The sequence below is a fragment of the Carcharhinus amblyrhynchos genome, chromosome 31 (assembly GCF_965287045.1).
Source record: "Carcharhinus amblyrhynchos chromosome 31, sCarAmb.v2.hapA, whole genome shotgun sequence".
In the NCBI taxonomy this organism is placed as follows: domain Eukaryota; kingdom Metazoa; phylum Chordata; class Chondrichthyes; order Carcharhiniformes; family Carcharhinidae; genus Carcharhinus; species Carcharhinus amblyrhynchos.
The window spans coordinates 25,364,953-25,377,724 of record NC_137354.1 but is presented as its reverse complement, the minus strand read 5'-3'; the positions used below and the strand labels follow the sequence as shown (position 1 = coordinate 25,377,724).

Sequence of the window (12,772 nt, the reverse complement as noted above, 5' to 3'; positions counted from 1 at the left end):
CTCTCCTCATAGGACCTCCCCACCATACCAGGCAACATCCTAGTAAACCTCCTCTGCACCCTCTCCAACGCCTCCACATCCTTCTTGTAATGCGGGGACCAGAACTGCACACAGTACTCCAAGTGCGGCCGCACTAGAGTAGTGTACAGTTGCAACATTACACTGCGACTCCTAAATTCAATCCCCCTACCAATAAACGCCAAGACACCGTACGCCTTCTTGACAACCTTATCTACTTGATTCCCAACTTTCAGGGATCTATGTACACACACACCTAGATCCCTCTGTTCATCCACACTATTCAAAGTCCTCCCGTTAGCCCTATACTCGACACATCTGTTGCTCCTACCAAAGTGAATTACCTCACACTTCTCCGCATTAAATTCCATCCGCCACCTCTCGGCCCAGCTCTGCAACCTATCTAAGTCTCCCTGCAGACTATGACACCCTTCCTCACAATCTACCACACCTCCAACTTTGGTGTCATCAGCAAATTTACTAATCCACCCAACTATACCCTCATCCAGATCATTAATAAAAATTACAAACAACAGTGGCCCCAAAACAGATCCCTGAGGCACACCACTCGTAACTGCACTCCATGATGAATATTTACCATCCACCACCACCCTCTGTCTCCTATCTGATAGCCAATTCCTGATCCAACTTCCTAGATTACCCACAATCCCATACATCTGCATTTTCTGCAGAAGCCTACCATGGTGAACCTTATCGAACGCCTTACTAAAATCCATGTATACCACGTCAACTGCCTTACCCCCATCCACCTCTTTGGTCACCTTCTCAAAAAACTCAATAAGGTTAGTAAGGCACGACCTACCTGCTACAAAACCATGCTGACTATTTCTAATCAATTCATTACACTCCAAATAACTATAAATCCTATCCCTAATAATTTTTTCTAAGACCTTGCCCACAACAGAAGTAAGACTCACCGGTCTATAATTCCCGGCAAAGTCTCTGTTCCCCTTCTTAAACAATGGGACAACATTCGCTATCCTCCAATCCTCCGGGACTACACCAGAGACCAATGACGACCTGAAGATCTGAGCCAGAGGCTCTGCAATCACCTCTCTAGCCTCCCAGAGAATCCTAGGGTAGATCCCATCCGGACCAGGGGACTTATCTATTTTCAGCCCCTCAAGAATTTCCAGCACATCCTCTTTATCAACCGTAATACTGTCTATTTTACACCCCTGCAACCCAATGTCCTCCTCAGCTATATTCATGTCCCCCTGCGTGAACACCGAAGAGAAATATTGGTTCAATACTTCTCCAATCTCCTCCGGTTCCACACACAACTTCCCCTGCTGTCTGTAACTGGCCCTAATCTTGCCCTGACCAACCTTCTGTTCTTGACATACTTATAGAACGCCTTAGGATTCTCCTTAATCCTATCAGCCAAAGTCTTCTCATGTCCTCTTTTAGCCCTTCTCAACTCACTCTTCAACTCCCTCCTAGCCAATCTAAAGCTTTCTAGTGCACTATCTGAGCCCTCCAATCTCATCCGAACATAAGCCTCCTTTTTCTTTTTAACCATCGACTCAACTCTTTTAGTGCACCACGGTTCCCTAGATCTACCAAATCCACCATGCCTGACAGGGACATACCTATCAAGGACTCGCAGTATCTGGGCACCTCACCCCTCAGAGGGTATACTGACCTTGGAGAGGGGCTGTACACATTCACCAGAATAATACCAGGCTAAAAGGGTTAAATTGTCAGGACAATTTGCATAGACTAGGTCTGTATTCCTTTGAGTAAGAGGATTAAGCAGTGATTTAATAACACTGCTTCAGCCCCCTCTTCCATAAAAATCATCGATTAAAAATCACAAATAGCAGAGGACCCAGCACTGATCCCTGCGGTACACCGCTGGTAACTGAAAATCTTCCCTCCACCACCACACTCTGTCTTCTGTAAGACAGCCAGTTACTTGTCCAATCGGCCAAATTTCCTTCTATCCCACACCTCCTTATCTTCTTCATGAGAAACTATAAACTATATGAATAGATGTGGGACTGAGTCACTTAGAGTAAGATGAACATCAGCCGTTATCTGACTGAATGACACAACAAGCTGAAGGGTTTTGATTGGTTTCCTCCTGTCCCTGACCATTACTGACAATTCCACAGGTTCTTATAATCTTTACAATTTCTCACTCTTAGTTCTGTGTTTAGTTGGTTCTGCAGAGCAGTGGCTCCCCTTGGTTTGAGTGTATTAATATAGAAACATAGAAACAGGAGTAGGCCATTCGGCCCTGCGAGCCTGCTCTGCCATTCATTTTGATCACAGCTGATCATTAAATTCAGTATCCTGACCCAATGTGCCTTAATCCCTTTAGCCCCAATATCTAAATTCTTCTTGAAATCACACAATGTTTTGGCCTCAACTAATGTGACTCTGGAGAAATGGAAGGGGATATACACACACACACACACACCCACACACACACACACACACACACACACACACATACACACACACACACACACACACACCCACACACACTCACACACTCACACACACACACACACACACACACACATACACACACACACACACACACACACACACCCACCCCAGCTCTGGGTGGGATGGCTGGGAAGCTCTCGGAGAATGTAGAAATTGAGGCCAATAACTGCCTTGCCTCCCCAAACTCCTCCAATCCCCTCGTCTGTCATTGGCCCTCCTCCCCCACCCACCACACGCAAATGAAGGCAAGAGGCCAGCCCACACTCCTGTCAAAATTTCCTCCTCTCTCCCCTCGCATTTCTCTCCAATTAGCCAAGCCATACATTCCAGGTTTACTCGATGGAGGGAAAGCACCTTGGAGTGGCCGCTTCTCCCTTGTGTCAGTCCCAGTGATTAACTTGATGAAGGCTCCACCTTCCTTCCAAAATTTGGAACACCTCCAACATCCTTTAAGAACTTTCTCCGTTCCTCCAGCTCCAGTTTCTCCTGCCGCACCCCCCACCCCCCCAACTTCCTGCACCTGGCTTAGGATCCCAGATGGTCCATTTCAGGGATGTCATTCCAACCAACATGGTCAAAGGCGCAGTTCAGGTGGAGGTCAGATCTCAGCATTGAGTTTCATCCCAGACAAATGGGTAGCCTCGAGTTGAAAGTTTCCTCCAGAGATCCAGGGCAGCAAAGTGGGTTAGCACTGCTGCCTCACGCGCAAGGATTCAATGCATGTTCTCCCCATGAGTGCATGGGTTCCCTTCAGGTGCTCTGGTTTCCCCCCACAGTCCAAAGGTGTTAGGGTTGACCATGGTAAATTGCCCTTTAGTGTCCAAAGATGTGTAGGATATGAGAAGGAATTTCTTCAACCAGAGAGGGGGAGAATCTAAGGAGTTCATTGCCACACCAGTCTGTGGAGGCCAGGTCATTGAGTGCATTTAAGACAGAAATAGATAGGTTCTTGATTGGTAAGGGGATCGGGGGAAACAGGAGAAAAGTGGGAGATTGAGGTTGAGAAACTTATCAGCCATGGTTGAATGGTGGAGTAGACTCGACAGGTTGAATGGCCTAATTCTGCTCCTATATCTTATGGTCTTATGGATAGGTTAATTGGCCAAGCTAAATTGCCCCTTAGTGTCCCAAGATTAGGTGGGTTAGTGGCGTAAATACATTGGGTTATGGGGATAAGGTCAGATGCTCTATCGGAGACCGTTGGTTTGGATTTGATGGGCCAAGTGGCCTCCTTCTGTACTGTGGAGATTCTATAATCATTGATCATAGACACCACCGTTTAGCCTTTCACATCAATGTTGGTGCATATCTCCTTTTGAGTGAATCCATCTCATCCTCTCTTTAAAGGGAAGTCGTGTCTGACAAATTTATTGGAGTTCTATGAGGATGTGTCTAGGGCGGTGGATAGAGGAGAGCCGGTGGATGTGGTCTTTCTTGATTTTCAGAAGGCGTTTGACAAGGTACCTCACAGGAGGTTATTGCAGAAGGTCAGGGGGCATGGAGTTGGGGGTAGGGTGTTAGTGTGGATAGAGGATTAGTTGTCAAATAGGAGGCAGAGAGTGGGGGTTAATGGGTGCTATTCGGATTTGCGGTTGGTGACTAGTGGAGTGCCCCAGGGGTCGGTGCTGGGGCCTCAGCTATTTACCATTTATATAGATGATCTGGAGGAGGGAACCGAGTGTATGGTGTCGAAATTTGCTGATGACACCAAGATTGGTGGAACGGCAAATTGTGCGGAGGGTGTGGAGAGTCTGCAGAAGGATCTAGATAGGCTGGGCGAATGGGCCAGGAACTGGCAAATGGAATTTAATGTTGGCAAGTGCGAGGTGGTCCACTTTGGTAGGAATAATGGTAGGAAGGATTATTACTTACGTGGCGACAAACTGCAGCATGCAACAGTGCAGAGGGACCTTGGGGTCCTTGTGCATGAGTCGCAAAAACCCAGCTTGCAGGTGCAGCAGGTGGTCAGGAAGGCGAATGGGATGCTGGCCTTCATAGCGAGGGGGATTGAATATAAAAATAGGGAGGTCTTGCTTTGGCTGTATAGGGCATTGGTGAGGCCGCAGCTGGAGTACTGTGTGCAGTTTTGGGCACCATACTTACGCAAGGATATTTTGGCCTTGGAGGGAGTGCAGAGGAGGTTTACTAGGCTGATGCCGGAGTTGAGGGGGTTGAGCTATGAGGAGAGGCTGAATAAACTAGGCTTGTACTCGTTAGAGTTTAGAAGAATGAGGGGAGATCTCATTGAGACGTATAAGATGATGAATGGGATGGATAGGATTGAGGTGGAGAGACTCTTCCCGCTCAGAAAGGACAGTAGGACTAGGGGGCACAGCCTCAAGATAAAGGGGGGGCGGTTTAGAACGGAGTTGAGGAGGAACTTCTTCACTCAAAGGGTGGTGAATCTCTGGAACTCTCTGCCCGTTGAAGTGGTGGAGGCTGCCTCGCTAAATATTTTTAAGACGCGGGTTGATGGGTTCTTGATAAGAGAGGGGATTAAGGGTTATGGGGAGAGGGCGGGAATGTGGAACTGAGCCACGACAGATCAGCCATGATCTTATTGAATGGCGGGGCAGGCTCGAAGGGCTAGATGGCCGACTCCTGCTCCTATTTCTTATGTTCTTATGTTCTTATGTTCTCTCTTTCAAATATGAACCAGGATTGTTTCATTAAAATAGTCAACATTTCAGAGTCAGCTTAAAAATGTACTTTAGTATCAGGGTGGTAATAAAACTCTTATAAAGCAACACTTGTCACAGACACATCTCTCTCAGATCTAAACTCCTTCCTGTTTGCAGGCTTTCCGTATCATCCCATATAACAGAGAAACACTGGACAAACTACTGACAGAATCACTGCGGAGAAACATGCCGGCCAACGGGCTCCACATATTCGGAATTAATCAGTTGGAAGAGGATGACCTATCTACAAGTGAGTGCTTGTTATTGTTCCAGACTCTGGGAGAGGCTGAATGGGAAGTCCAAAGATGTGCGGGTTAGGTTGATTGGCCATTGCTAAGAAATTGCCCCTTAGTGTCTAGGGATGTGTAGGTTAGAGGGATTATTAGGGATAATGTGGAGGGATAAGGGAGTAGGGCCTGGGTGGAGACTCGATGGGCCGAAGGGCCTCTTTCTGCTCTGTAGGTTCTATGATTCTATGAGAATCCACTGCCCATGTGATCAGCTGTGGGGCCAGACTTTCACCCCTCCATCCGGGTCAGAACAGAGGCTGCTGGATCCCAATTGTAAGATTCTTCTCCCTGTTCCTACTGCTAAGTGTTTTTAGCAACATGGAATAAGAACACAGGGAGCAAACCTGCACAAAGTGCCCCCAACCTTGGTAGGTGCATTGTGTGTGTGTGCGTGTGTGTGTGTGTGTGTTGCGGGAGGGTGTTGACTGTTTAGACCCACTAATTTCAATGATTTGAGAACATTTTGGTAGATGAAATGATTCACAGCCTCTCAGATGGTGAATAAACCATAATGGAGTTCTTGTCTGGAGTCAGAACCTTCTGATAAGTAAGTGCAAAAGGTATTGTCCCCCTCACATGTCACAATGTAATGGTATATAATCAGTTAAATATGTGATTTATCTTAGGGCTTTGTTTTGGAAAGGTAAGCGATCATTAAACTGATAAGCTCTGTGAAAGTAAAAAAAACTTTCAGATGCATTGGAGTACATTATCCACTGAATAAAATGCCCTCTTGCACTAACAACTTCAAGATTCAGATTTTATAATGTCAGTTGCATCCTGTACTTTGACATCCAGGTCAGCTATCTGCTCAGCCTTTGAAACGTTGCAACAAATGGCCACCTGTTCCAATACGTCAAAGCTTTAATGTATTCAGCTCTGGAGGCTTTGTTGACAGAGCAGTATAATGGAATCTCATTATGGATGCTTGACAGAGCTCCAAGCCATTAATGGATTCAACTCAGCAGAGATTGTTGATACAGCTGTGAAGGAGACACTGAACATCATTTTGATTGACAGTTTTATGAGTTCCTAACAGGATTATGGTTTTTTGAAGATTTTGAATTGTTGGTTGTTTAAGACTGCTTAGGAAGATTAAATTTTTTTATAGTAGAGATTGAATGAGTGTTTGTTTGCTTTGACAGTTTAATAAGCATCTCAATAACTTCCTAATGTCTTTTTAGGGTTCCTGAGTTCTGTCCCTGGGTGAATGTGTATGGGAGAGGATTGGGTCGGGGGGGGGGGTATGGGAGAGGATTGGGGGGATATGAGAGAGAGCATGGGGGATGTCCTTCGGAACTGAGATGGATCTTCCAATCTTCCCCACTTGGCAACTGTCCACCTCTGCTTCCGCCTCTCCCCTGCTTCAGCTGATGGCAGCCCCAACTCCAGTCCCTCCTGCAACCCACTGTGAAATAAGTTGGCACTGCCAGGCATTGGGGCATGTGGCCCGATTCCCAAATTCCAGATGAAACTCTGGGCCTGAAATTCTGAAAGGACTGGAGTTGGAACAATGGAATTCCCACGTTCTTTGAAATTTTGCATACATATGGATTTCCACCATCTACCATTGCTGGGCTCCAAAGCCCATACAGATGGCCACTGTCCTCCCCAAAACCAGGCTAACGAGGTGACCAAGGGTCACTCCCATTGGAGACTGGCTACCACCCAGTATTGGCTGTTCAAACCTATCCTGCCTACAAAACCAGTGCAGATGGAGGTGTTTAAAGTATTAAAATGAGGGTATCAAAAGTGAGCAGGCATAACCTTAAATCTAGAGTTAGCTCATTCAGGGATGATGGCACACACAGGACAGTGGAAATCTAGAACTTTCTATCCCAGAAAGACTCAGCATCAACTGATAATTTCAACAAAAATCGATATTTGTTTTCTTTTTCCTTTCAGTGGGATGTGGGCGTCTCTGTGGCCATCCCTAATTGCCCCTGAGAAGGTGGTGGTGAGCCACCATCTTGAACCGCTGCAGCCGTTGAGGCGTAGGTACACCCACAGTGATGTTAGGGATGGATGAATTTGGGATCATGGTTTTGGGGTTATGGTGGAGTTGAAGTGGAGGTCAGCTGTGAGTGAATGCTGGTACAGGTTTGAGGGACTGAATGGCCTCACACAGTTCCTGAGCTCTAAGGAATGTCAGCAAGGTCTTTGACCAGGGAGACCCAATTGCCCTGAGCTCATATCCTCAGCCACTTTTCCCATTCTGTATCAATGGAAAGCTGTTGGGATCGGAGGGAGTGGTGACCATTTTTACCTGCTAAGACCCCCAGGGTGGGGGAGTCAATTGTAACATCCCAGTGGAGCCGAGGGAAGTCAGTGCAGAATGGGGTGATCCACTGGGGAATGGGTGGAGTCCGGAATGGTGGAGTTGTTTGTGGAGAATGGGAATATGGAGACGATGGTATAAATGAGGATTATTATTGTAGTTTGGGTGCAGAGTAAATCCCTGGGTTTATAGCTGAGCCAGTGTATTGATGAAGAGTTTGATATTCACACAGCTCAGCGCGATGAAGAACTCCCAACGTTGCTCCACTTTGCAGCCAGGTACGGTTTGAAAAACCTGACTGCCCTCTTGTTGCAGTGCCCGGGGGCATTGCAGGCTTACAGTGTGGCCAACAGACAGGGCGACTATCCCAACAACTTGGCAGAGAAGAACGGCTACAGAGACCTCCGGCAGTTCATGGACGAGTACGTGGTAAGGACTCAGCTGTGGTAGTAACGCTGTAAACTGTGTGTGCCTTTATACGCCCTGTTTGTGGTCAGAACTCCCCACTCACCTGACAAAGAAGCAGCGTTCCGAAAGCTAGTGGCCTTTACTACCAGATAAACCTGGTGATGTGAGACTTCTTACTGTGTTTACCCCAGGCCAATGCGGAGACAGGCTGCTCTGTGATCCGCGTTCCCCCCCCTCCCCCTCCACCCTCACAGAAGCTGAGTGGGCTTCCCCTGAATAAAGAGCACAGGTCAGGGGTCAGGCAGTCTCCGACCACCTGGGTTCAGGCGCTGACCAAGACTTTCTGTCGAGATTGTGCACTCGAGTAAAGGCCCAAAGCTCTCCTGACAACACCTTGTGTTGTTTTGAATCAGAGAAGCAATCGCTTAGAGCACAGAGGGAGACTGTTCTACTGGTACTGGGACTTTGAAAGAGACGTTACGCTTAGCCCCATATCTGTCCTTTTGCCTATAATCCTGTGTGTTCCCAAACTCCTGTCCAACTACCTTGTTGAATTATTGATGACATTGAATTTCATGTGAGGGGAAATGGATTCGACCCCCACCCTCCCCCCACCTTCCCCCACCACTCGAAGATCTGGGGGACAAGCCCATCCGCACTTGGCTGATTGGCCTGTCTCCGCTGGGAGGAAACCCCTCCTTTTAGAGCTGATGACCAATCAAATGACCGGCAGCTCTCTTGACACAACAGCGCCACCAGGAGCGTTGGCCACCACTGGGACTGCAGGCAGCCCCCCAGAGGGGAGGAACTATGAAGTCTGAACTTAGAGGTGAGCCCAGGGTCTCACTGGGGCCAGGCTGGCAGGCTGAGAGAGGAGTGAGGGGCAGGACAGGGATTGACTGGATGGTGGGGCTGAAGGGGAACCTTGGGGGTACTTCCAATCGGCACAGGATGCCCAAGCTGGGACAGCCCCCTTATCGCACCCCTCCCCCCCTCCTACCCTCCCAACCCTCCAACCTGGTAAAGGTGATGGCAGGTTTATTTGGTGGTGTCAAAGCTTGGCATTCATTCGCCTGGATTGTCGTCTCCACTTAAGCTTTTCTGCCCCAAGGAGAATAATTCCAACTTTTCCTCATAACTGAAGTTCCTCATCCTTGATGACATCCTGGGAGACCCTCCTCTGTGTCCTTTCAAACACATTTTGATTTGATTTGATTTATTATTGTCACAATGTATTAGGATACATTGAAAAGTATTGTTTCTTGCGCGCTATACAGACGGTCACCCTAACCTACACATCGCTGGACACTAAGGGGCAATGTAGCAAGGCCAATCCCCCTAACCCTCACATCTTTCGGACTGTGGGAGGAGACCGGAGCACCCGGAGGAAACCCACACAGACACGGGGAGAAAGTGCAAGCTCCACACAGACAAACTTTCGAGGCCGGAATTGAACCCGGGTCCCTGGTCATGTGAGGCCTCAGTGTTAATCATTGTGCCACCGTGCTGCCCGATAATAAGTATCATAATTGGCATTTTGTCAAATCCCTTCTGGAATTCCATTCCTGCAGCATTTACTGCACCATCTAGACCAAACTTCTCTATCGCCTGAAAGAATTCAGTGGCGTTAGTCAGACAGTTAATGTGGTTAACAAATCCATTCTGCTCCTCTCAATGAATTCCAAATAAAAGTTTTATTTTGTCGCTCACTGTGGATTTCAGTAACATCCCCGTGGTCAATGTTAGGCTGACCAGCTCATCCCCCTCCCCTTCATGTGCTGGCTCAGCATTAGCACCTCGAGTTATTATTCCTGAATCCCAGGTTGTGAATAATGCCTCTGCCAGCTGTCAGTGAATCTGGGAAAACACTCAAAGGCAGGCCAACCAGGAACAGTGATCTTAAAATAGTCTTTCTCGGGATGTGGGTATTGTTAACCCTTAGCTGGCTGAAGATGGTGATAATTGAGAGCAGGTTGCCATGGAAGTGAAGTTATGGATAGGTTAGAGCAGGTTAACCAGCTTCCTTTTCCCAAAGGGACATCAGTTGGGCTTTTTAGAAACACTTCTGGATTTGTTCCGGACTGTATTTTAAACTCACAACCCATAACAGTAAGATTTAAAGTTCCCTTCTCTGGGCTCCTAAACTCAGGAACAGAGGGAGAGTTTGATATTTATCGAGTGGATGTGCACCAATCCGGAAGTGTATAAAATCGGGCGAGAGGATATTGGGCAGGTGCCCTGAAATCATGGCATTTGTATGCAAGATTCCCCCCGCGTACACCCACTGACAATCTCACAAACAATTAAACCCATTAAGGAGGCAATTGGAGGTGACCTTACCTGGTCACCCACTCTTACAAATTGGCAGATTGGAAGCATGGTGGCACAGAGCTTAGAGCTGCTGCCTTTCAGTGGCAGGGTCCTGGGTTCAATCCCAGCCTTGGGTCATTGTCTGTGTGGGGTTTGCACATTCTCCCCGTGTCTGCGTGGGTTTCTTCCGGGCGCTCCGGTTTCCACTCCAAAGCATTTAAGATGGAAATCAATAGATTTTTGTTAAGTGAGGACATCAAAGGGATATTTTGCTGTCTTCACCTATGGATTAGTTTAGGTTAGAGGGTTATTAGATTGGTTCCACTGGGGGCTGAAGGGCCTGTACTGCGCTGTGATGTTCTATAACATTAAGATCATTCATGGTCATTAAGATTGAGGTATAGATTAGCCCATATATAAAAGAATGAGAGAGCAGGCTCAAAGGACTGAGTGGCTTCCTCCTGTTCCTATTTAATATCCAGAACGGTGTGTTGTGTGGGCAAAGATGGCTTTAAAACATAAACAAAATCATTTTGATTCACTGTTTGGGGATTTTGTTCCAGTGAAACGAAAGCCCCAATGTGAACATTAGCGAGGTCTAATAACCGTGTCTCACATCCATGGGGTTCACGGAGCCCCGGAGATGGTTGCCGGTGTCACAGATGGTGGGGAGAAATTGGGAGGATGAGAAGGGGACAGAGGCCGAGGATGGGGGCTTTGTGGGAGCAGCATGTTCGTTCTTGCTTTGGGACGTGACTTTGCCGTTTAATTTCAGCCCAAAACAACGTGAGGCAGCAACTTCCCAGTGCCCCAATTCAGGGAAGTTTGATGAGGCTAACATGAATGCCCCTCCTCCAACAACTTAACCCTTCCCTTTCTGCTGTGTGCCACTGTTTAAAATCAGGCAGTTAGTTCCCTCACACTGGAGGAGAGAAAAATCATTGAGAGAAATCCGGATTATCTCCGTAAGAATCCAGTCTGTCATTCCAAAGTTAGCAAAGTTTCCTTTCTGCAAGTTGATAGTGCAGCACAGCTGAAAAGTGTAAATTATAACAGGAAGTTACAGGGCTGCACGAGTCTGAATGTTGTTTTCTTATCTTGTTTGTGATATGTGAGTTAAACTGCCTTTAGTTAAAGTTTGATGTTAGATAAAGTTGCTTGACATGCTCCATAATTCTCATCGTCTCAGAATATATAAGTCCTCCAGAAATTGCCAGGGATTTGCACGGTTAGAACGAGGCATTAATGGTCATTCTGCATTAGTAATGGAAATTCCAGGCTTAACACGGAGTGTAAGAGCTTTGCTCTGCCGCAGCTCTCTGTGGGCAGTTTGCACCAATCCACCATTAGAACATAGAATCATGAAACATTACAGTGCAGAAACAGGCCCTTTGAGTCTGCACCGACCACAATCCCACCCAGGCCCTACCCCCCTATCTCTGCATATTTAACCTACACATCTCAAGACACTAAGGGACAATTTTAGCACGGCCAATCAACCTAACCTGCACATCTTTGGGCTGTAGGAGGAAACCAGAGCACCCGGAGGAAACCCACGCAGACACGAGGAGAATGTGCAAACTCCACACAGACAGTGACCCCGAGCCAGGAATCGAACCCAGGACCCTGGAGCTGTGAAGCAGCAGTGCTAACCCCACTGTGCTACCGTACCGCCCATACTCACTAGAGCCAATAGGAGCTTTATCTCACATTGAAATGAATGAGCGCCCCTGTCTCCCATTCAGGGGATCCAGGCTGGAATTCTCGAGCATTCCCCCCCCCACTGTGTTTATCCCATGGCCAAGGTGACTCGCCACTGGCAGGATCTCAGTCGATGGTGATTTATATTCCTTGGCTGTACTGCCATCTTCAGCGGGACCACAGTGGGTGGCTCTGTGCCTCACCGCACCAGAGACTCGGTTCAATTCCTGGCTTCGCTCGGTGTCTGTGTGGAGTTTGCACATTCTACCCATGTCTGCATGGGTTTCCTCTGGGTGCTCCGGTTTCCTCGCGCAGTCCAAAAGCCGTGCTGGTTAGGTGCGTGTAAAATTCTCCCTCCGTGTGCCCAAACAGGCACCAGAATATGGCGACTCAGGGATTTTCACTGTAAGCCTACTTGTGACACTAATAAATGAACGTTAAACTTAAAAGATCCCACAGACAGGAAGAGCTGGAGAACTCCACCCTTCGGGTTTCAGCCCCGCTCTCACTGGACCATACAAAGATCTGTTGACCTTGGTTGGGATTTTCCAGACTTGAGCAAGCGTGACAGGAAAATCTCACCCTGAACCTGAATTCATTCTCAATGG

General features: G+C 47.5%; 1 protein-coding gene across 1 annotated transcript in view; it reads left to right on the top strand.

The window, feature by feature from the left end:
• pik3ap1 (phosphoinositide-3-kinase adaptor protein 1) overlaps positions 1-12,772 on the top strand; it is a 101,429-nt gene that overhangs the window by 54,335 nt on the left and 34,322 nt on the right. Inside the window, exons 6-7 of the mRNA XM_080215772.1 lie at positions 5,295-5,427; positions 7,978-8,174. Coding sequence (XP_080071898.1) covers positions 5,295-5,427; positions 7,978-8,174 — 330 coding nt within the window. The remainder of the gene's footprint in view (positions 1-5,294; positions 5,428-7,977; positions 8,175-12,772) is intronic.